This window comes from Gopherus evgoodei, chromosome 1 (assembly GCF_007399415.2).
Source record: "Gopherus evgoodei ecotype Sinaloan lineage chromosome 1, rGopEvg1_v1.p, whole genome shotgun sequence".
Classification (NCBI taxonomy): domain Eukaryota; kingdom Metazoa; phylum Chordata; order Testudines; family Testudinidae; genus Gopherus; species Gopherus evgoodei.
In genome coordinates this window covers 60,966,191-60,991,970 of record NC_044322.1, presented here as the reverse complement: position 1 = coordinate 60,991,970, position 25,780 = coordinate 60,966,191, and the positions used below count along the sequence as shown (strand labels likewise).

At 43.8% G+C, this 25,780-nt stretch overlaps 1 protein-coding gene across 1 annotated transcript in view; it reads right to left on the bottom strand.

Moving 5' to 3' along the window:
* Positions 1-13,753: 13,753 nt before the first annotated feature.
* SUGT1 (SGT1 homolog, MIS12 kinetochore complex assembly cochaperone) overlaps positions 13,754-25,780 on the bottom strand; it is a 59,843-nt gene continuing 47,816 nt past the window's right edge. Inside the window, exons 11-13 of the mRNA XM_030565999.1 lie at positions 17,235-17,325; positions 15,565-15,746; positions 13,754-14,312 (exon numbers count right to left, since the gene is read on the bottom strand). Coding sequence (XP_030421859.1) covers positions 14,211-14,312; positions 15,565-15,746; positions 17,235-17,325 — 375 coding nt within the window. The 3' untranslated portion in view covers positions 13,754-14,210. The remainder of the gene's footprint in view (positions 14,313-15,564; positions 15,747-17,234; positions 17,326-25,780) is intronic.

Here is a 25,780-nt window from a genome sequence, read left to right as displayed (position 1 = left end):
GCATTTGACTTGGTAACACATGACATTTTGATTAACAAACTAGAATATACAATTAACCTGGCACACATTAAATAGATTAAAAGCTGGCTAACTGATGGTCTCAAAATGTAATTGTAAACAGAAAATCAGGGGTGTGTTTCTAGTGGGGTCCTGGTCCGTAGCCCTATAATATTTAACATTTTTATTAATGATTTGGAAGAAAACCTAAATCACGGATAACGTTTGAAGATGACACCAACTGGGAGAGTGAGTGGTAAATATTGAAGAGGACAGGTCACTGATACATTGTGATCTGGATCATATGGTACACTGGGCTTCAGAGCCCAAGCTCTAGCCTCATTTGCAACATCTACACAACTAGTTTTAGTGTGCTAGCTCTGCTACCATGAATTTGCAGACCTGGGCTAGGAGGTCTGCAAACATAGCCTTATACCCTGCTGCAGAGCTCCTCCCACTGGTGCTATCCTACATATAAGGTGGGGGGGGGAGGGTGTCTGTCATTCAGCTGGTGTTGCAACAAAAAAGAGAAACCCATATAAATTAGAAGACCGAGCCTGTTTGGGGTACCAGATCTGATCAGTGGACTTTCTATTAGAAAGAAAAGGAATTGACAGTTGCCTATGCCCAAATAAAGGCAGATTCTGGAGAGCTGCTGTCTGGATCTGATATCCTCCTATTGTCTTGCCATCAAGTAAACTGGGAAAAATCTATAATCCATTTTCTCACTTTACAAAAAAAGCGCCCAAATATCCATTTGTATCTTTCTAAAGACCAGGTGTTATAGAGAGCAAAAGTAGCAATCTGCTATCCTGATGCAACAGAGGTTGGTGGTATTGCCACATTCTTATTGAACAAAACAACCTAAGTCACTTACAGAGAGTTAATTTGTCTGTACTCAGAGCCATATGCAGATAGTATCTTTAGATCTAAAATCCTAGTTCACAGAATTGAGATGGATGGGAGAGCTATAGCTTGATCAGTTACAAGTTTTACCCTGAGGCTAAACCATTATATTTGCATGACTCAAGGGTGTATAAGCACCAATATATATATATATATATTTTTTGCCCTAAGCTAAGAAAGTGAATTAAATCCCAAAGTGGTGAAATAGTACTAGGCTAATGCAGAGAACATCTTAGGGGCTCTCGTCTCTACTTTCATTTAATGAAAGCCTACAGGCAGGTTTTTATCAGACAAAACCAGAAATGTCTTGAAACTAAGTACTGGGAAAGGACAACTTGACTAGTAGGAGAAATCTCCAAATTATCCTTTTCGCCTCAGTTTTTAAGAGCTGCTATAATTTATTTAGCTTTTTTCTTAACAGCACCTATAAAATTCTCTAAATGCATTTTACAAGGGTTATAAACAGTCCATATGTAATACACATTAAGACGACATTCAAATATAATAAACCTCCTACACCATCCTCCCTAACTAATCTCCCCTAGCACCAGACAGAATAGGAGAACAGGTGACCATTACAGTGTGTCTTGAAGGTCATCACATCCAGTATCTGGGAGATTTAAGTGAAAGAGTGAATTCCAAAGCGAAGGACACCCTCTGAGATCATCCTACTGCCAAGTTTATAGTTACAAGCTGGTGAGATCTTTACTTGATGGTACATCAAGACCACCTCAGTTATATCTGTGGTAGACACGTAAGCCAACTTCAGTTCATTCCCACACTATATTTGCCAAATTCCAAATAAAGATCTCCCCATCAGTTTAACAAACGTTACTGCCTCTGTACACTATCACTAAGGCCAGATCGACAGTAGGAAAAAACGTGTTTTTACAACATATTAGCAAAATATTAACATCCTAGTAAATTGCAAAAAAAAAACAAAAACAAAAAAACCCCAAAAAACAAAGAACCCCCCACACCTTATTTCCTAGTGCAGGGGCCAGCAACCTCAGGCATGTGGCTCGCCAGGTTAAGCACCCTGGTGGGCCAGGCCAGTTTGTTTACCCGCTGCACTGGAAAGTTCGGCTGATCATGGCTCCCACTGGCTGCGGTTTGCTGTTCCAGGCCAACGCGGGAGGCAGGAAGCCGCAGCCAGCACATTCCTTGGCCTGCAGCACTTCTCGCCTCCCCCATTGGCCTGGGACGGTGAACTGCAGCCAGTGGGAGCCGCGATCAGCCGAATCTTCCAATGCGGCAGGTAAACAAACTGGCCTGGCCCACCAGGGTGCTTAACCTGGCAAGCCACATGCCTGAGGTTGCTGACTCCTGTCCTAGTGTATACATGGCTGAGCGAGTTAAGGTTTCAATTATCTATATCATTAGAGTCAATTGCTATGTCAGTGTCAGACTCCTGAACATTTTTTTCTGTACGGTGCCTATTACACTGCTTCTGTTCCAATCCTGCTTGTGTAATGGGACAGTTTACCCACTATGTAGCAGAGAATAGGTTATGTATTAAGGTAGGACATGCACAGGAATTAAAATATGACCGCTCTTGAAGGGGTACGTTAGAGCAGTGGCCAGGGGCTGGGTCAGCTTCCAGGAGCAGCAGCCATGGCTAGGTCTGAGGCCAGCACAGGAGCTGGGGCTGGAGCAGCACATGGCTGGGGCAGTGAACCGGCTGAGTCAAGGGCTGGAACAGAAATACATTTTTTCAGATGAATATTTGGGAGAAGCCATGCCCCTGTTTGCCCTCCCTCCCCCATGCATACCCCTGAATGAAGGATAAATTGGTTGAGACTCAACCTAGATAAGGCTGTGATAAAGCTTAAGGGAAGCAAGCAAAATAAAATAGCAACATTTTATCAGTACCCCACACTTAAGGGGGATGGGGTTGCTTTCAGTTGGTTGCCAAGAATTGTGACTCAGTCTTTTTGGCTTCCTGGATGCTTCTGAATAACCAGGAAATAGCTATTGCCAGACTTGGTAAGAAGATTGTATCAGCGTCTTTCAGAGGGAAGACTTCTCTTCTGCATATGGATCAAATGTAGACCCTGAAAATGTACAAAAGGCAAAGGTTTAGCCACATGGTCAGAAACAAAGCTGATTCTGATCCTTTTTCCACTGTGGAAATTTCTGATAAAAGCGAAAACCTTTTAATTTTTGTCTACATTTTCCACAGAGGTTTGAATTTTTAGACCAAAACAATATTTCGGCCAAAATATTTCAATACAAAAAGTTGTCCACAGAAAACCTGTCTTTTCTTTTTTTTTTTTTTTTTCAAAAAATTAATTTAACCAGAACCCTAATTTTCCACGCAGCAGTTTTGATGGAAAAATTTTGACCAGCCCTTGTCATCGGAAATGAAAGCTGCACCACATTCACTTCCACAACTGTGAATTGTATAGTGTGTCACTGGAGAGCTCCCTGCTTTCTAACAGCAAGTTTTCATGACATGGTAGTTGAAATATTTGAGCCTTTTCTCCAAATAATGGCTTGGCACTGGTACAGCTGCTGTAATATGGGTACTAGTCCTGACGCACATGTCGGTCAACAGACACTACTATGAACAGTTCCAGCTCATGGCGCACATGTGCACTCACAACTGGAATTCACATAGGGACCATCACTGGAAGAAGTTGCTCCCATTGCAGCAGCAATAATGAGTACACCTGTGGGGTGCATCAGCTGCTTGAATTCATAGACAGATGGCTCAGTCCATTAGGGCTGAAAACTCTGAAAAAGCAGAGCCTGCCACAGCATTCTAGGGAAGGCGTCCAAAACTCTGGAATCCCCAAACAGAAGGGTTTCCTATTCACTGTAATCACACCACAATGCACCCGGCTTGCCTGAGAATTCTGAAGAGGGTTGGACTGTTTATGAAATGTCCCAGACATAACGGTAGACTCATTTTACACCAAGTAGGGGAATTTTTAAATCTGTTTCTGCTTTGGATGAAAAGCCCAGCTGTTTGTTCCTTTAAATCCCAGCAATCTTTTCCCTCACCCAATTCCTTGGAAAGAAGTTGTAAATGATAGCCGAGATTTTCCTTCATTGGATACAATGGGGCAGCTCAATTAACAAGGCACTCTTAAGAGCTGCCCTTCACCTCTGTGCAATGTATTTACATACATTCTTCATCTCCTTACTACTAAGGACATACCTTCATGAGCACTTGCTGCACGACAAGCTAGGGTGGAATCCTACAGCTTTTCAGTGTGCTGTTCACTAAATGGGTGAACCCTGCTGATGTGCACTAAAAGTTCCTTAGTGTGCACTGATGTGCCACTGATTCAAACAAAAAAATCCTCCTGGTTTCAATATATGTCTTGGATTATAGAGTGTTGTCAAGCACTGATAAAGACAACAGCTGTGTCCAACTGAAGCAGCTGTGGCATTGCTATGATGGGTGAAGTCTCTCCCATATGTATAAGCCAGTTCTAGCCTTAATTACATCTTCAATTGAAGTAATGGGTGCTGCACTTGTGAAAAATGAGGAATACAATCCTATAGTTTGAAAAGAGCTTTGAATGAAAATTGACATACTACACCCATCACCTTCCTCCAAATGCCTCTAACAGCATGGAGCAAATGTTTGTCCATTCATCTGCAAAAGATCCACCATTTAAACCAGTAGAGGCTCTGTACCATAGCCAGCCTTCTAACTGGACTGACCAGGGTCAAGAAAATCAGACATATAGATTTTGAAAGGGGATTTTTTTAAAAATATCACCTTCTCTAGAACTTTCCCCATAAGAGGAGGATTAGAGACTGGGCAATAATTGGAGAGAATATCAATGTTAAGAGTTTGCTTCCTGAGCAAGTGCCTAAGAATTTCTCCTCTGAGAAGGATGTTTATTCTGAAGTTCCTACAATCTAGATCTTATAAAAGTTGCAATACTGAAATTGTTCAGATGTAGCAAAAAGAAACTGTGTTTAAGCATTATTAGCTGTATATGAGAAAATCTGTCTCACTCACCTGAAAACTGTAGTGGCCTGGATACATAAATTCAGCAGTGATGAGTTCTTCAGTCCCCATGCTGTAGCAGGCAGCATCAAATGTTTTTGATTGGCTGGACTGACTCTCCAGGTAACTCCTCCCACGGGAGAGCCCCTCCAGAGAGTCACTTCTAAAGTTAATAACTGTCGTATCTGACTAATACATTTTTTCAAAATGTATTAACAGATAAAACTGTCCATCATTAAGTAGTAATAACTGTCCAACCTGAGAGGGAAAAAAAACAAACTGAGATGATCCCAAGGGGCACTGATTAAATGCAAGACACAGTTTTCCCATCACCTCTCCCTGAAACAAAAAAAGAGGGAAAAATATGCAACACTTTTGTAAATTAACCCCTGTAGGAAGGAAATGAAAAATATGGGATGAATTTATGGACCCAACCCCCTACCAGAAGTAAACAATTTCAGCTGACGCACATTTCCTCATTCTCACTGCAGGGGCTGGGTCCATAAATTGAGCAGTGATGGGACTCTGGTAGCAGTACTCCTCCCCTTCCCCTATTATCATCAATTATTGGGTGGGCTAAGAGAGAACCCACCTTCCAAAGGCTGCCTCGCCTGACTGAAGTCTATCAATCTTAGAAACTTTTGTGAATGAATGCAGGGATGCCTCCCCAAATTGCTGCCCTGAAAATTTGTTCATCTGGTGTAGTGGACCTGCCACCCTACTCTGTTCATCTTGAACAGAGGAATTTTCCCCTTGGCTTTATATGCCTCTAAAATTCCCCACCTAATGTATCTTGATATGGAGGCCCTGGAGGCTTTGTCCCTTAACTCTGTGGTGTATTAGAACAAATCAAGCAGATGTTTTTCTGAAAGTCTTTGTTCTAATATAGATATAAATTGCCCTCCTGATGTCTAAGGTGTGCCAGACCCTTTCTTTCAGATGGGCTGGATTTGGGCAAAAGAAGGGGAGCAAAATCTCCTGGGACCAGGGAAAAAAAAGAATTTATCTTAGGGGTGAATGATGAGTCTGTCATTATGGAAAATACAATTCTGAGGGAAGACAGAGAAGGCTCCCAACTCTTAGACCCCTCATGAGGATATTCTGACCACTAGAAAAGTAACTTTAAATGTCACAAAATACACACACACACTTTGGACAGGGGGTTGAAAAGTGAACTTAAGGTTTTCAATACTAGGAAAGCAGCAAAGAATCCTGTGGCACCTTACAGACTAACAGATGTTTTGGAGCATGAGCTTTCGTGGGTGAATACCCACTTCCTCAGATGCATGTAATGGAAATATCCAGGGGCAGGTATATATATGTGTGCTAGCAAGCAAGCTAGAGATAACGAGGTCAGTTCAATCAGGGAGGATGAGGCCCTGTTCTAGCAGTTGAGGTGTGAAAACCAAGAGAGGAGAAACTGGTTCTGTAATTGGCAAGCCATTCACAGTCTTTGTTCAATCCTGAGCTGATGGTGTCAAATTTGCAGATGAACTGAAGCTCAGCAGTTTCTCTTTGAAGTCTGGTCCTGAAGTTTTTTTGCTGCAGGATGGCCACCTTAAGGTCTGCTATAGTGTGGCCAGGGAGGTTGAAGTGCTCTCCTACAGGTTTTTGTATATTGCCATTCCTAATGTCTGATTTGTGTCCATTTATCCTTTTCCGTAGAGACTGTCCAGTTTGGCCGATGTACATAGCAGAGGGGCATTGCTGGCATATGATGGCGTATATTACATTGGTGGATGTGCAGGTGAATGAACCAGTGATGGTGTGGCTGATCTGGTTAGGTCCTGTGATGGTGTCGCTGGTGTAGATATGTGGGCAGAGTTGGCATCGAGGTTTGTTGCATGGATTGGTTCCTGAGCAAGAGTTATTATGGTATGATGTGCAGTTACTGGTGAGAATATGTTTCAGGTTGGCAGGTTGTCTGTGGGCGAGGACTGGCCTGCCACCCAAGACCTGTGAAAGTGTGGGATCATTGTCCAGGATGGGCTGTAGATCCTTGATGATGCGTTGGAGGGGTTTTAGCTGGGGGCTGTATGTGATGGCCAGTGGAGTCCTGTTGGTTTCTCTCTTGGGTTTGTCTTGCAGTAGGAGGCTTCTGGGTACACGTCTGGCTCTGTTGATCTGTTTCCTTATTTCCTCATGCGGGTATTGTAGTTTTGAGAATGCTTGGTGGAGATTTTGTAGGTGTTGGTCTCTGTCTGAGGGGTTAGAACAGATACGGTTGTACCTCAGTGCTTGGCTGTAGACAATGGATCGTATGATGTGCCTGGGATGGAAGCTGGAGGCATGAAGGTAGGCATAGCGGTCGGTGGGTTTTCGATATAGGGTGGTGTTAATGTGACCATCACTTATTTGCACCGTGGTGTCAAGAAAGTGGACCTCCCGTGTAGATTGGTCCAGGCTGAGGTTGATGGTGGGGTGGAAGCTGTTGAAATCATGGTGGAATTTTTCCAGAGTCTCCTTCCCATGGGTCCAGATGATGAAGATGTCATCAATGTAGCGTAGATAGAGAAGGGGTGTGAGTGGACGAGAGCTGAGGAAGCGTTGTTCCAGGTCGGCCATGAAGATATTGGCATATTGTGGGGCCATGCGGGTGCCCATAGCAGTGCCACTGATCTGGAGACATATATTGTCATCAAATTTGAAATAGTTGTGTGTAAGTATAAAGGCACAGAGCTCAGCAGCCAGTTGTGCTGTGGCATCATCAGGGATAGTGTTCCTGACAGCTTGTATTCCATCTGTGTGTGGGATGTTTGTGTAGAGAGCCTCTACATCCATGGTGGCTAGGATGGTGTTTTCTGGGAGGTCACCAATGCATTGTAGTTTCCTCAGGAAATCAGTGGTGTCGCGGAGATAGCTGGGAGTGCTGGTGGCATAGAGTCTGAGTAGAGAGTCCATATATCCAGATAGTCCTTCAGTGAGAGTGCCAATGCCCGAGATGATGGGGCGTCCAGGATTTCCGGGTTTGTGGATCTTGGGTAGTAGATAGAATAACCCTGGTTGGGGCTCTAGGGTAGATGGTAGAAAACACTCTCTACACAAACATCCCACACAGAGATGGAATACAAGCTGTCAGAAACACTATCCCTGATGATGCCACAGCACAACTGGCTGCTGAGCTCTGTGCCTTTATACTTACACACAACTATTTCAAATTTGATGACAATATATATCTCCAGATCAGTGGCACTGCTATGGGCACCCGCATGGCCCCACAATATGCCAATATCTTCATGGCCGACCTGGAACAACGCTTCCTCAGCTCTCGTCCACTCACACCCCTTCTCTATCTACGCTACATTGATGACATTTTCATCATCTGGACCCATGGGAAGGAGACTCTGGAAAAATTCCACCATGATTTCAACAGCTTCCACTCCACCATCAACGTCAGCCTGGACCAATCTACACGGGAGGTCCACTTTCTTGACACCACGGTGCAAATAAGTGATGGTCACATTAACACCACCCTATATCGAAAACCCACCGACCGCTATGCCTACCTTCATGCCTCCAGCTTCCATCCCAGGCACATCACACGATCCATTGTCTACAGCCAAGCACTGAGGTACAACCGCATCTGCTCTAACCCCTCAGACAGAGACCAACACCTACAAAATCTCCACCAAGCATTCTCAAAACTACAATACCCGCATGAGGAAATAAGGAAACAGATCAACAGAGCCAGACGTGTACCCAGAAGCCTCCTACTGCAAGACAAACCCAAGAGAGAAACCAACAGGACTCCACTGGCCATCACATACAGCCCCCAGCTAAAACCCCTCCAACGCATCATCAAGGATCTACAACCCATCCTGGACAATGATCCCACACTTTCACAGGGCTTGGGTGGCAGGCCAATCCTTGCCCACAGACAACCTGCCAACCTGAAACATATTCTCACCAGTAACTGCACACCACACTATAACAACTCTTGCTCAGGAACCAATCCATGCAACAAACCTCGATGCCAACTCTGCCCACATATCTACACCAGCGACACCATCACAGGACCTAACCAGATCAGCCACACCATCACTGGTTCATTCACCTGCACATCCACCAATGTAATATACGCCATCATATGCCAGCAATGCCCCTCTGCTATGTACATCGGCCAAACTGGACAGTCTCTACGGAAAAGGATAAATGGACACAAATCAGACATTAGGAATGGCAATATACAAAAACCTGTAGGAGAGCACTTCAACCTCCCTGGCCACACTATAGCAGACCTTAAGGTGGCCATCCTGCAGCAAAAAAACTTCAGGACCAGACTTCAAAGAGAAACTGCTGAGCTTCAGTTCATCTGCAAATTTGACACCATCAGCTCAGGATTGAACAAAGACTGTGAATGGCTTGCCAATTACAGAACCAGTTTCTCCTCTCTTGGTTTTCACACCTCAACTGCTAGAACAGGGCCTCATCCTCCCTGATTGAACTGACCTCGTTATCTCTAGCTTGCTTGCTAGCACACATATATATACCTGCCCCTGGATATTTCCATTACATGCATCTGAGGAAGTGGGTATTCACCCATGAAAGCTCATGCTCCAAAACATCTGTTAGTCTATAAGGTGCCACAGGATTCTTTGCTGCTTTTACAGATCCAGACTAACACGGCTACCCTCTGATACTTAATACTAGGAAAAGATCCCATGGAGTTACCATATGACTAAGAGATTAGTTCTGAGGAATTTTTGATGTGAGGGTGATGGGATAAGGGAGATCGACCCTCAGCTACCAAAACTGAATATAAAGAACCAACGTGGGTGTTTAAGTGTGTTGGCCTGCAGCCCCAGAGACAGACTTGTTTGTAAGAATTCTAGGACCAATTTGATTAAAATTGATTCTGCCAATTATCCTCTTGATATGCATGAGGAATCAAAACTTCTCCATAATACTGTATAATGAGAATTGTTAGAAAAATATATGGACTTCAGTAGGGTTGAGATCACATCCTTTGAGTATCCTAGATTATATCTCAATATCAAGGCAGTCAGGTTCAGGGATGCCAGGCTGTGAGGAAACAGACAGCCCTGAGATAAAGTGGATCATAGTGGTAGTGGGGGAGCCCACAGACAGCTCCACAAAGTCTGAAAACCAGGGATGTCTGGGCCAGTGTGGTGCAATCAGAATCACTGTAGCATGTTGTCTCTGTATATGTTGGATGGTGTTATCACAGGAAAAGGAAGGAATTCATCTAGCAAAGCTTTAGGCCATACCTGTGAGAGGGCATTGATTCCCTGGACCAATGGCCTCTCCTCTTGGCATAAAAGTTATTTGTTTTAGCATTGGAACTGCGTGTAAAGAGATCGCAGGTTGATTTCCCAAAAAACTAGACTATGCAATTGAACTCCCTCTGGCGGAGGCACTGTTCCCCCGGTCTGTGATTTTGCAGCTGAGCCAGTCTGCCATAGCATTGTTCTTTGACATGCATGGCTCAGACTGACAGGATGTCTCTCTCAGCCCCCCTGAAGGCAGCTGTGGCTTCTGCTTGTAATAAGCTTGACCAGGTGCCCCTTTCTTTGTCTTTGTCTACCACGGCAGTAGTGTTTTCTGTGAATCGAAATATGGATCTGGAGTTTAAAGGTAGGGAGGAGTGTCTCAAGGGCGAAGCTAGGCAAATCACTCACAGTTCCTAACAGTTTATACAGTAGTGAGATTCCATCTGCAACCACTGAAACTGTAGCATGTGCCAAGTTGCGTGAGTTTCCCAGCCCTCTAAGCTAGCATCCGTCTTCATAGTATGTCTCTGCAATATCAAATGAATACTGCTCATGAATCTTGTCAGAAGTCATTGCCATCCAAGGAAGGAAAGTCTCACAGCGAGAGATGGAATTGTGATTGCAACAAGGAAGCTCAGCAGGTAGTACTGCAGACACTGGAGATGAAACTTTGATCATGTGAATAGGTATATGCATGAAACTAACACATCCAAGTACACAGTCAGTCCTTCATATGGAAATGTGGACTGTGAAGGATATTGCTGCAGAATTCATGCTTACCTGTCTTTGGAAAGGAAAGCTCTGTAGAGCGTGGTTTCCACCCAACCCCCCAGGTGTCCTATTGTCTGAATAGGGCTGAGCTGTCTTTTCTCCTGATTGTAAACCTAGGTTGCACCTTGGGGGGCTGGGGCTGTCCATTGTCTGTTCCTGACTGACATCCATAGGGAGGGGACTTATCAGGATGTTGTTGTGAAAAGGGTACAGGTGTACCCCTAACATTGGAATGTCACTATCGCTACCAGGACCTTTGTGAATAGCCTAGGGGTAGTGGCAATGCCAAAAGGGCTTCTTACTGCATGTGCCAAGTGCAAATCTCCGGTACAGTCTATGGCCCAGAAGGATGGAAATGTGGACATGTTCCTCCCTCAGGTCCACTAAGATTAGGAAATCCCCCTGGGTGACAGCCACCACGGTGGTCTGAGTAGTCTCCATTTTTAACTTGTGGGATTGGATTGATTTATTGAGAGTCTTGAAATCCAGCACGACCCTGTCCTCCCAATTTTTTGTGAATTAGAAAAACCCAGGGAGCATAAACCCTGACATAATTCCTGGTTTAGGATAGGCTCTACTGCCCTTTGAAGACGATTCATTTGCCTGAACATGGTCTTCCTCTTGGAGGGGCTGAGAGAGAAAGGAAAATTTTGAAGTAGGGATCCTTCTGAATTTTATGGTGGATCCTTTGGTTTATCATCTGTCTGTGGTAGTTATGGTTTGTCATCTGTCATTTTAGATTGGTAAAGCAGACACCATTTCAAATTATGTCCCTTTTACTATATAAGAGAGAAATTTAATTTAATTTTAGACTATAGAATAACTATTTTAGTGTTCTGGCTATTTTCAAACTTTTGTGGATAAGACAATTTGCAGTTGCCCAGTAAGCAATCCTGGAGTTTAGTTAAATGCAGTAATTTATCTACAATGTGAGATTTAATACCCCAACACTGAAACGGAGGGATTTTTTGGAAGAAGGTAGTATTCTGTTTTCTTCACTCATTCAAAGGTCCACCATCAAAGCCTATCCACCTTCAGAGCTGGTCAATAGCACTTCATGGAAGAGCTAAAGAGCATTAGGACATGTTTCTTCCTTATTTCGTAAGTGGCATCATTATTGGGGTTATAGTGATTCACATTCAGTTTGTAATCCAACAATGTTATGCAGTTACTAAAAAGACTATCATAATTCTGAGGTGTATTTACTGGAGTGTCATATGTAAGACATGGGAGGTAACTGCCCCGCTCTGCTCAGCACTGGTGAGGCCTCAGCTGGAATATTATGTCCAATTCTGGGCACCACACTTTAGGAACGATGGACAAATCAGAGAGTCCAGAGAAGAGTAACAAAAATTACAAAAGGTTTAGGAAACCTGACCTAGGAAGAAAGGTTAAACAAAGTGGGCATGTTTAGTCTTGAGAAAAGAAGACTGGAGGGGGGACCTGATAAAAGGGGTTAAGGCAGGAGTAAGTCAACAGGTGGACCATGGGCCAAATCCAGACTGCCCGATGCTTTTGAATGAACAGAGAAATCTTTTTACTTACCTATTATCACTATTGTTATTGTGGTATGAAAAATGTTTCTCCGGAGTCTGGACCTTGACTAAGAGATCTGGACCTTAACAAAAAATAATAGACCATCCCTGTGTTTACAAAGACAAGGGTGGTCAACTGTAGAACACACAGTAATGGTCTTACTCTGCAGCAAGGGAGATTTGTGTTAGATATTACAGAAAACTTTCTAACTCTAAGGATACTAGAGCTTTGGAATAGGCTTCCAAGGACAGTGTGGAATCCCTAACACTGGAGGTTTTTCAGAAAATGTTGGACAAATATGTGAGGGATGAGATAGATTTACTTGGTCCTGCCTCAGCCCAGGGGACTAGACTAGATGACCTCTTGAAGTCCTACACTTCTACGATTCTATTACACCCATTATAAAAGCTTTGTTTTACTGATATCTGTTTCATAAGCAAAATTAAAACTTTTCCCCCACCACCACTCTGATCAGTTTCCCCTTCCCACCCAGAGTACATGAAACCTCTACTATTTTGGTGAATTGTGCTTGCAACAAGCAGTTAACAGATCAAGAGAAGGACAGCTCACAATTTTGGTGGCTGCTAGCACAGGTCTCAATGTTACAGTGATGGAATAAGGCATGAAAAGAGGGATACGAGAACATATTTACATCCCCTTGAAGGCTCACAGCCAACCAAGCAACATGTGCATGCAGAGATAGGATGGGGGCTCATCCCAGATGATTCTGACCCCCATTTCTATAAATATTACCTTTTAAAACTTATCAGGATGGAAGACCTGCCTGTACTGGTGTAGATCAAAAGTGAAGGATGCTGGGGCTCTTCTCTAAACATACTGAAATACTCAATGCAATGCCCTGCATTTTAGAAGATCTATACAATCAAAAAGTGATTGTAAGAAAATCTGTGCATTGTTGTTTTTCTACCCCCTTTCCCCATGAGAAACGGAGGACTGACAAACATTTGTTTATAGAAGAGGCAGATAGAGCTTTCCCAGATCTAGCAATCCTCTCTTCTCTTTCCCCTGCCACTCCCCTGGTGCTGCAGATCCACCCACAGGTAGGAATGATGGAAGCCCTAGCAATTCCTCAATCCTGCTGCTTCTACTTCAGATTTCCTTCCCTGGCGATTCCTCTCCCTCCAAGAAGGAGGAGAAGAACAGGGAGCTCCTTCTTTTAGCAGAGCGGGAGTCTTGCTCCTATGTAGTTGCAAACTTGGTTCCCAATATCTGTACTACTTAGCTATTACTTCTCCAAATATCAATTTTGATTTTACGTTTTTTCTTCCACATCTGAGTTTTCAGACTTAAAAATAAAATGAATCAAACTTCTTTATGGAAAAAATGTATATTTTACAGTTTTATTCTTAAGCAGAGTTAGAGAGCAAACAATTAACACTGTAGTTGAAAAAAGTGTGTTTACCCAAAGTTGCCAGAGCTAATAAATTATTCAACAGAAATACTGTGAATTAAAAATAAGGCAATAATCCTAAACAGTCCATTAAAGGTCTCCTCATCCCCAAAACTACAGAACTGATAAAGCTGGTAGAAAATGTATCTTTATGACTTAGTTAAATCTGTTTCTGAAAACCCCTCATGGACAGGAGTGATGAAAAACAGGCTTCCATTCCTGATTAAACCTTAACACCTGCAGACAAAGGAATTACTAAAGCACACAAGATGTAAAGACAATAATTCCGATATTCAAGGGAACATTCAGTGTCTTAAATCCAAGAATGCTATGTCCATACACAATGGTCAGTGTGTGAATATGGGCAATACAAAGGTGCCAAATCAGCAGATTAGAATTTTTTCCATTCCATGTCATCAGGAGGATTTACGTCTACCTTCCTTTTCCCCACATCAGACCAGTTGGTGCTCAGAACAGTCCCTCCAGACTCCATCTGCAATATGGAAGAATATTTGTTTAGTTTGCTCAAGTTAGTTATAGCTAGTCATTTAAAATGATCCACTTTTTTTTTTTTATAGCAGATTAAGTTTTGCAAGACTAGAGTCTGCAGGAAACAATGCACTAATGCAGATAACTTTGGAATTCTCCAGAACTTCTTAAACCCTTCCCTATAGACTATGTGCAATTATGATTTATATTAAACGAAGATGACGATCTAGACATAGGATGTGCACATGATTTGTGTATCAATCTTTGCATATTCTGCACATAAAAGACTTCTGACATTAAAATGTAATAAAGCAATAATTTCTGTCGTCATATGTCCACTTCTGATGTGATTAAGGCAAATAAGTACTGGCACTGCTTCAATATACAGTAGCCTCTAATGGTCCAATCATAGTCTTTAAGGTCAGAAGGGACCATTATGATCATCTAGTCTGACCTCCTGCACAATGCAGGCCACAGAATCTCACCCACTCACTCCTGTAACAAACCCCTAACCTATGTCTGAATTACTGAAGTCCTCAAATTGTGGTTTGAAGACTTTAAGCTGCATAGAATCCTCCAGCAAGTGACCCGTGCCCCATGCTGCAGAGGAAGGCGAAAAACCTCTAGGGCCTCTGCCAATCTGCCCTGGAGGAAAATTCCTTCCCGACCCCAAATATGGCTATCAGTTAAACCATGAGCATGCATTCTTGTGCACTCAAACTCCTATTTAAAAATTAGCAATTGACAGAAAAACGAGGAGGAGTCAGGTTCTCTCCTCTGGGGATCTTTCAACCAACCAGGAAGGAGCAAATTGCTCCAACTGACATTAGTATAGGCTTAAACAAACAAATAAGCAAGGATGGAGAGCCATCTTTGTGCTCCAAGTCTAAGCTCACCACTCAGAATTAACAATATGGAGAAATGCAACTCATCCATATGCCAGTACATAAAAATGCTATCATACCAATATCACTGGATCATTTGTTCTTGTATTCAGTAGGGGCTGAGTTTTCAACTGCTAGAGATTATATATTACTTACACACACAGACACACACACACAAAGTTCTTGTGCATTTATGCCTTTTACCACAATTGCAGATGCAAACAGAGAGATGTCTAAATATTTGCCTCCGATTACCGTATTTGCATATGCAAATAGCATGACCCACAAAATTTGGCCTCCAGGTTTTTTTTTTAGTTTTGGTTATTGACTTTATAGCATTCACAAATACGTAAGGATAGATTGAAGTCTTACGAAGGATTTGTTCATGGCACGTTTCACTTCATCTGTACCATCTGAATAGATTTGCTGAAAGAGTTTATTTAAAGCGGCGTCCCCCTCTAATTTTTCATTCTTTTCTTCTTCTTTGATCTCAACCACCAATTTATCCCAGTTCCTTGTATAATGAGAGGATGATGGATATAGGTGTTTGGAGTCTGGAAATAACATTTGCAGTAAGTTAAATCGGCATTTTTGGCAACATTTACAGCATGAAATAATTAATCCGACTCAGAATTGAGCAAAAAGGACCATGGATCTGTAAGTACAGAACTTGTCAGACAAGTCTGATTGCTTTTTTGGACAGAATTTTAAAGCTAACAAATGAAGGGAATTGCAGGAGGTGGATTTTTCCGGTGGATCATCTGATACAGCACATTATCCTATCTTTTAAAATTCAGTCTGATTGGGTTAAATAGGAGCCATGTTTAAGGATTAAAATTGGCTGAAGAACAAGAAAGTGATGAACTGGCAATGTATTCAAGTGTCACAAGGTAAGTGTCAGAGCCAGTGTTATTCAAGATCTTAGGATCTGATCCAATGACCAGAAGTCACTGGGAGTTCTTCCATTCAATGGGTGTTGGATCACAGCCTTAATGATCCCTATAAGACTAAGTAATAGTCACATTAAAATATCATGCAATTCATATTAAAAATCAGGAGACATTGCAAACATCAGGGAGAGCAGGCAAAAAAGGAACCTAGCAAGGCTGAAAACATGGGGAGAAATGAAGATCATCTTGAAAATTTATCTAAGCAAAATGAAGAGGGAGGGAGAAACCAGGAAAGCAGTGAAGCTGAAAAGTCCTATATGATATAAACAGAGAAGTTGAGCTTGCACTGAATGTGACAGCAAAAAAAGTTAATGCCATTTTGGGCTACATATGCAGAATCATCACAGGTACAACCATTGCTCTACAAATCTGAGACCGCAAATAGAATAATTCTTTTAGGTCTGGGTGCCTCAAAAACAAAAATATGGAAGTAAATCAGAAGGAAGAAGATGAACACAACACCAGGAATAGATTAGGCAGCTATGGAGATTTATTTATAAGGAAACATTAACGAGCGCAATAAGTAGCTTGGCTAAGAATGATGGGAGTGGAGAAGCGCAGAGTATACCAGGCATGTACAGATGACAACTGTGAAAATGAAAGGGGAGAGGCATTTTAGATGGTACAAGGGGGTATAAGCAATGAGCTGAAATTAAAGGAAAATTAAGCCCAGTATCAGGAAAATCTTTTGATGTATGTGAGTGCTATTAAACTAAAATTTCTCCAAAAGATACAAGCCCCTCTCAATGCAACAAAGAAGAATACAACTTAACTAGGCAGCCCAATCAAACGATAAGCTCCCAGAGAAACCCAGGTGACAAGCATGCATCCTGAATAATCCCCTTAGGTAGAAGAAAGCCTTGAGCAGAGTGAACAGCTGAATTCTTAGGGCTTACCTACCGATCAGAATCCATTCCTACTACACATGAAATTCATGAAATTAGAGTATCAGAATTACATGTTTACATTTACTCTAGGTAAACCTATTACTACAATATTTCACATGTATAATATCTTCTATGTAATTGGGAAGAACCTTAATAGGACAATATGTATATTTGCATTAAATGCTAAATGAGGTAAAAAACAAACCTGATATGTATTGTTTTAGCTTAGGAGACTCTCCCTTCCCCTCCAGCTTCTCCCATCTCATAGCCTCTGGCTTCTTCATTTTTATCTCAATCTATATAACATACAAAATATATAAAGACCAAAATCTGTAATTCCAGGTCACAATAAATAGTTTTGCAGATTAAAGTAGGCTAGGTTGCAGGACAGTCTGAGGTAGCAGATATTAATTTAGGACTAAAAAATCTCAAATCTATGACATCCAGTTATACAAAAGTTAACCTACACAAAATTTTATTACACTGATTCTCCTCCCTTTTTACTCCCTATTGTTTATTATTCATGCGAGTCTTGTTTCAAATTAAGATTGAAAACTCTTAGGGTAGGGACTGCATCTTTCTGCATGTCAATACAGTATCTAACACAATGAATCCCCATACTTAGAGCCTTTCAGCACTATAGCAATACAAGTTATACAAGAGAACTAAATGCAACTTTTACATCAACAGGGCTGCAGAATCAGAATTCAGTCGCTTACCTCAAACTTCTCTCATATTTAAAGGCTTAGTACTTGAAGCACAATACATAATTACAGACTACGCAATAGCCTGAAGCTATTAACAGTTTCCAGAAGACATTAAAAACCCTATAGTGTTAGCTGGTTTAGTGGATAAATAAAAACCTAGTCTTTAAGTCTGCTGGGGAAGAAAATGTCCGGAATTAATTCCAAATTTGGCAGTGAGCATAGACACACACGGTAAATGCAATCTAAAAGAGCTCTCTAAACAGCCATATATTTATCAGCTGCACCTTCTAAGCCCTTTACTTTGAAACAGCCATATTCAGATACCTTCTCATAGTTGTTAAACTTGTATTTTTGCTTTGCAACTTTGTAACTCAATAGCCAATGGGAAAATCAAAAAACAGATACTGACTTCTGTAGCATTTTGGAAAACTATATTTATATTTAAGACAAACTTCACCTCAAAACAGAATTATACTGTTCACTTACAAGTATACAGTTAGTACGATGCTATAGTACATTAAATTGTGTCTTATTAATTATTAAAAAATCCCGATTTTGTCTGATCAGAATACATAGTTCTACCTAAAGCCACTATAACCTGGGGATCCCTGCAGACCTAAGAACAAAGAGACCTTTGTAAAATGCTAGTCCCAGAGCTCCTAGCAACAAGCTGCTTAAACACCATCATGCTGATCAGATATTTGAACTTATTTCACCCATTCATCAAATCAGCTGCAACAAGCAATAATTTAAGATGGTTTTTAAAACAGGAAGTAAACTCACAGTCATTTGTTCAATGCCTAGGTTTCTGCTTTGAAGTCCAGCGTATTCAAAGCTGTATGTTGGGTTTTAAAAATGCATGACACATTCATTTATCCCTGCATTTTCTCTGGGAGGGTTGCACATCATTCCCCTTTCCTACATGAGTTTACATAGAGATTTACTTTGTTTACCAACAACCTGGAAAAGTGAAACAAAACATGGAACTTTAGTGGTAAGTGATGAGAACGCCCCCAAAAGAGGCAAGGACAGATTTCAACAAACGTGTTTTAACATACTCTCAGGTCTAAGAAGATCAGCCCAAAGCAAAACAATGCTTCCTCCTCCACCATATACTCTGATCTCAACTGCTGTTCGTACGTGCAGAAACACATTGCCTCAACAGCTTATTACATCACCTCCTCCCACCAAGTCAATACTCAGAAACCTTAAACAGTTACTCACCTTTGTAACTGTTGTTCTTCAAGATGTTTTGCTCTTATTGATTCCAATTAGGTGTGCACGTGCTGCGTGCACGATCATCAGAGAATTTTTACCCTAGCAACACCCGGTGGGTCGGCTGTGGAGCCCCCCTGGAGTGTTGCCTTAATGGCGCTGGATATATATCCCTGCCGACCCAGCGCCCCCTCAGTTCCTTCTTGCCGGCTACTCTGACAGAGAGGAAGGAGGGCAGGTTTGGAATGAATATGAGCAACACATTTTGAAGAACAGTTACAACGGTGAGTAACCATCTTTTCTTCTTTGAGTGCTTGTTCATATCGATTCCAATTAGGTGACTCCCAAGCCTCACCTAGGTGGTGGTGTCAGAGTGAGACATTGCTGACTGCAGAACCGCTGAACCAAATCCGGCATCATCTCTAGACCGCTGAACTAACGCGTAGTGAGCGGAAAGGTATGTAACGATGACCAAATCGCAGCTCTAAAATCTCGTGAATCGGAACCTGGGCCAAGAAAGTGGCCGATGAGGCTTGAGCCCTTATGGAATGGGCGGTAAGGCGTGGGGTCGGGACACCAGCCAAGTCGTAGCAAGCATGGATACAGGCCATTATCCAAGAGGAGATGCGTTGCGAGGAGACCGGTAGGACTTTCATCCGGTTGGCCACTGCAATGAAGAGCTGGGTCGTTTTCCAAAACGGCTTTGTACACTTAATATAGAATGCGAGGGCCCTAGGAACATCCAGAGAGTGCATATGTTGATCCTGCCGTGTAGCCTGCGGCTTTGGATGAAAGATGGGAAGGAAAATGTCCTGGTTCACATGAAAAGCTGATACTACCTTGGGGAGAAAGGCACGGTGGGGGCGAAGCTGCACTTTATCTTTATGAAAAATTGTATATGGCGGCTCCGACGTGAGGGCTCTGAATTCAGATACGCGTCTCGCTGAAATGATGGCTATAAGGAAAGCTGTCTTCCAAGATAGGTAAAGGAGTGAGCAGGTGGCCATTGGCTCGAATGAGGGCCCCATGAGCCTGGAAAGGACCAGGTTAAGGTCCTACGCTGGAACTGGTTGTCGCACTTGTGGGTAGAGGCAATCTATATCCTTCAGAAATCTAACGACCATCGGGTTGGAGAAGACAGAGGAAGCACGTTCTCCTGGATGGAAAGCCGAGATGGCTGCCAGGTGCACCCTGACAGATATTATCGCCAAGCCCTGCTGCTCAAGGGATAAGAGATACCTCTCATCCTAGACTATCGATGCCTGCAACAGGGGTGTGTCACGCTGCTTGCACCAACAGGAGAAATGCCTCCATTTAGCCAGGTATGTGGCTTGAGTGGAGGGTTTCCTGTTGCCTAAGAGAACCTGCTGCCACTGACTGTGAGCAGAATAACTCCGACTGAGTTAGCCATGCAGCATCCACGCTGTAAGGAGTGACTGCAGGTTGGGGTGAGAGAGTCATCTGTGGTCCTGCGAGATGAGGTTCGGCCACAGTGGGAGAGTGATGAGGCTCTACCGACAATTCCAGGAGTGTGATGTACCAGTGCTACATGCCCAGGCTGGGGTGACCAGACTCATGCGTGCCTTGTCCCTGCGCAGCTTAAAGTAGGACCCTGTGGACCAGCAGGAATGGAGGGAAGGCGTAGAACAGCTGGTCTTTCCATGGACGTAGGAAAGCATCTTAGCTCCCTTGGAACCCCCTCGATCGCTCCCATAGACAGGAGCATTAGGACATCCTGTATAAGGAGCTGCTCGTGAAGACGGACAGGGAAGGACGATGGGAGGGAGGGGAGAAAGAAAACTGGAGAGAACATCTCTTTTCCACCATGAGAAGAACCCACCGGTCTGAAGTTATTCGGGACTATGCATGGTGGAAATGGGAGAGAGAATCTCGAAATGGAGGAGAAGGATCCTGGATGGTGACTGATACGCCATCCTCAGGCACACCTTCAAAAGTTTTGCTTAGGCCTCGCTGATAGTTTGGGAGGGCCTTGGTTTTGACCAGGTTGGTGGCCGGTGGATTTCCTTCTACCACCTCGTCCGCGTCTTCTATAGAAGTCCTGCCTCAGACAAGGGAGAGGGTAAAACTTTTGAGGCTGCAGCTTAAAAGGCTTGCGCTGGGTCACCTGGTATGCATACCCAGGGAGTGCACGATAGCCCTAAAATCTTTCAGGCTCTGTAATCTAGAGTCTGTCTTGTCTGAGAACAGGCCCTGCTCATCATATGGCAGGTCCTGCAGAGTCTGTTGCAGCTCTGGTGGCAGGCCAGATACCTGCAACCAGGAGATGTGTCACATGGCTATGCCCGATGCCAGGGTCCTAGCCGCAGAGTATGCTGCATCTAAGGAGGCCACCTTTTTGCCCTCCTCCATTAAGGCCCACAAACTCGTCCCTGGACTCCCACAGAATTAAGTCCTGAAATTTCCCCATGGAGTTCCATGAGTTATAGCAATATTGGTTCAGGAGCCCTTGTTGGTTTGCGAACCTGAGCTGAAGACCTCCTGCTGAATAAATTTTGCGCCCAAACAGATCTAGACGCCTGGTGTCTTTTGATTTGGGCGCTGGGGCCTGTTGACCATGCCGTTCCCTTGCGTTCACCAAGGATACCACTAGTGAACATGGATGAGGGTGAGTATAAAAGGTACTCATACTCCTTGGAGGGGACAAAGTATTTCCTCTCCACTCCTCTAGCCATCAGTGGGATAGAGGCAGGGGTCTGCCATACTGTCTTGGCGGTGGTCTGGATGGTGCGGATGATGGGCAACACTACTCGGGACGGGGCCTCCGCAGAAAGATGGAGGACCCAGTGTAGACATCCTTTTGGCGGAGGCCCCGTCCCGAGTAGTGTTGCCACCCTACATAAAAGGTCTTGGTGGGCACGAAGGTCTATTGCGGGAGGACTCGAGGCTGTTGTCCCCGCCACTGCCTCATCTGGAGAAGATGATGAAGATGCCACAGAGTCCAGGTGATCCTGTGGTGGATCGTGTAGCAAGGAGTCCTGTTGCCCAGGATCCACTACACCAGGGCCAAGACGGCGCAGAGTGCATGTGTGTCGACTCTCCGAGGCGTGGTGAAGACTGGTACCAGTTGCTGGAGAGCGGTGCCAGTGAGGTGTCAGGTGTGGTACCGGGATCGAGATAGACGTCTATGACTGACCCGGTACTAGGATCCAGACCTGGATCGTGACAACGAATGTCTGCAGGAGTGGTGCCAGAATTGACTCCGGGAAGGTGACCAGCGCTGCGATCAGTGCCGGGAGCAACATCGGGAGCCCAAACAGTACTGCGGATCAGAGTTGTGCCGAGATGTGGACCAGCGCCATGAGTACGACTGGCGCCGTTAGAGGGAACGGTGCTGGGACTGCGAACAGTGCCTGGTTCGGGACCGGTGCCGCATCTCCAAGCTAGGAGATGGCGGACGTGTTAGGGTAGGCTTTCCCCTAGAATGTACAACAGAAGTTGGAGGCGGTGCCAAAGCCTGTGCCAGTGCAGGCTCTGTGCCAGTGCAGGCTCTGTGAGGGCAATGAGATCTCTAGCTGCTGTTAATGTCTCCCGTGGCGATAGAAGCCGGGACTCAACCACGGTCTGGATCAGGAAGCCAGTGTGCACCGGACCCAATGGCTCCTCCCTCAGTGCCGGAATCAATAGTGCTGATATCGGCGCTTGTACCCTCGGTTGCTCTGGTGCTGGACGTGACTCAGAGGTTAGCAAAGGAGGTGCCGGCACCTGTTGCTGCAGAACAGTCACCTTCAGCTTGCACAGTCTCTTCTGTCCTGGAGACAGGGAACGGCGCCGAGTCACTTGCACTGGACATGGTGCTGCAGAGGTCCGGTGCCATGGGCCTCTATCCGAGTCTCCCCACAGTGCTGTACCTAAAGCCGCAGCCGGGGCACTGTGCACCAACATGTTTAGTGCTGGAACTTGGCGTGCCGATAGGGGACTCTGGGCTAAGGGCCGCCTCTATAAGGAGCCGCTTGAACCTAAAGTCCCACTCCTTTTTGGTTCTAGGTCTGAATGCCTTACAGATCTTAAACTTCTCGGCCTGGTGAAACTCCCCGAGACACTTCAGGCAAGAGTTGTGGGGGTCTCCGATTGGCATAGGCTTTGAGCAGGTTGAACATGGCTTAAAACCCAGAGCCTTGGGCATGAGCCCTGGCGGCAGGCACGAAGGAAGGGAGAGGACCCCTTCCAACCTGCCCAACTTAACTACAAGCCTAACTTTACAACTATAACACTATTTACACTATACTAACTATATAACTGTAACAACTAGAACAACTATCTAAAACCAGGAAGCAAAAGTTAGGGAGAGTGGAGGACAGCTACGCTGCGCTCCACAGTTCCAACAACCGTCATGGGCGGTAAGAGGGAATTTAGGGGGCGCTGGGTCGGCAGGCGTATATATTCAACACCATTAAGGCGGCACTCCAGGGGGCTCCACAGCCAACCCACCAGGTGTTGCTAGGGTAAAAATTCTCTGATGATCCTGCACGCAGTGTGCGCACACCTAATTGGAATCGATATGAGCAAGCACTCAAAGAAGAATGAAACAATTTAGAAATGTTATTTAGTAAGTAACATTAGTCTTAGTAATCAAACAAGGGTATTTTTTAACTTAGCTGGTGTCACTCCAGATCAGAACAAACTGAACAATGCCAGTGGCCTTGCAGTTCCTGCTTCTGCACCACCTTACACAGAAACCACTCTTCAGTTTTGAAGAGATGGAAGAGAGAAAGGAGCACGACACAGAAGAACTAGAAGTCTCTGAAGCACTTAGGTGAATCATCATCTCTTTTTAAGCATTGCAGGCCCTAGTAAAGAATACTGGTACATATGTCACAACTGAATTCTGTTTTCTGAAAAGGGAGGAGAACTAAACTTCGATTCTAGAAGCCTGGTGTTGTGTGTGGTGCCCAAGAGTTGTATAAACTAATATTCCACATAAAACTTCAACAGTAGCACCACATTTTGTATTGTATCCCTCCAACATAAAACTAGTATTAGATATGCTTTTTTAAAAATTATTATTTTACAATATGCACTGACCGGATGGTATATGTAACAGCTAGGTATTAAGCAATATATGCATGCAAAGTAACAATTTTTTTTTCCCTGATCAACATGCTGGATCCTGTGCTAAATGAAATATTTAGCTGGATTCTGTAGTCCCAAACTGTTTTCCCCCTTTAACATAAAACTACATTTGCTCTCTGCTGATCCAATTACTTACATGATTCAAATCCTTTTGAACTTGAATGCACTGTTCATTTGTTCTGCTCCAAATTTAGAAACTACACACTGAGGATGTTTCCCAGACCCATGTCCAAATAGCTGAGGGGTCTGAATGAAGGTCCCCTACTTCCTCCTTCCACAAAATATTGACCACTGGTATATTCTATAAAACTTTCCAAGCAAGTTTTATGGCAATCTTTACCTTCTGCTCTTGGAAAGTCTTCTCCTCCCCAGCATCTACGTGTATTTTATATCTTCCATGCCTCTAAATTAGGATTACCAAAGAGTCTGAGGAGGTTACAAATCAGAACTAAATCACTAAGTGTTTTACAACATATCAAAAGATTCTCTTTAATAGCTAAGAGTGTCTCAGTTACAGGACTAAGAATAGTCAGTTACCCTTCCAGCTGCTTAACCTGTCATTCACGAAGAGAAGTCTGTACTTGAGTCTAACCTGAGTGTGAAAAAACAATGGTGAAATTCATGGGTGACGTGTCAAATTAAAAAAAAGTTATGGGGGGAGTGGAGGAACCAGGGGATGTCCAGGAATGTCCATGATCTACGTCAATATGACTAGCCTTCAGTAAAAGTCTACAAGAGTTCTAAGTAAGATTTGGAAAGCAGATAAGAGAAGTGTCACTAAAAACAGAATCATCACACTTGTCAGTTTTCAGACATTAAAACTCACTAATCTATAGTTTTGTGATTAGTTTCAAGATCATTGCAAGCTATGTAGAGCTCCATGTAAGCCATGGAGAGATAAAAAGGCTTCTATGCTGCCAGGTGCAGCAAGTCATACCACCTCAAAGAATGGCTCAAATGTCAATTAATAAATCTGTAGTGGTCCTTACCTTCTAAGCTTTCATAATACTGGACTGGGTAAAGTGAGCAAAAAGTTTTCCCTCTAGTGATATTAGAACAGACTAAACCTGTCATTCAACTCCCTGCTTCTTCAGCTGTGCAAAACCTGATTACATCATTTTACATCCTTCCCTTTTCCATTACACTCCTCTGCACAGCCTGCTGAAAAACAGTGGCCCTTCCTCTCACACTACAAATAATGGCTCTCCATCCTTATTGCTAAACCTTTGTCTGTGCACTAAGTATTTCACCTTGATGGTTGCAGACACCTCTGAATAAGAATGGGAACTGGAGGGTGGGAGAGATAAGAAATCTATTTAACTGAACCCTTCATGTCTTCATCTTTCTTTATATTTCAGATTCCCTGCCACAGTCTGTCTGTCTGCCACAGTCTGTCAATGTTGGTTTGTGCTTTAATTTACTGAGGCTAAGGCCTTGGCTACACTCACACTTTACAGCACTGCAACTGGGGTGTGAAAAAACATCCCCCTGAGCACTGCAAGATACAGCGCTGTAAAGCATCAGTGTAATCAGGGCAGCAGCGCTGGGAGCACGGCTCCCAGCGCTGCACGCTACACCCGTAAGGGATGTGGTTTACATGCAGCGCTGGGAGAGCTCTCTCCCAGCGCTGCCGCTCTGACTACACTCACACTTCAAAGCGCTGCCGCGGCAGCGCTCCCGCAGCGCTGCCGGGGCACGCTTTGAAATTCCAAATGTAGCCATACCTTAACTCTACACA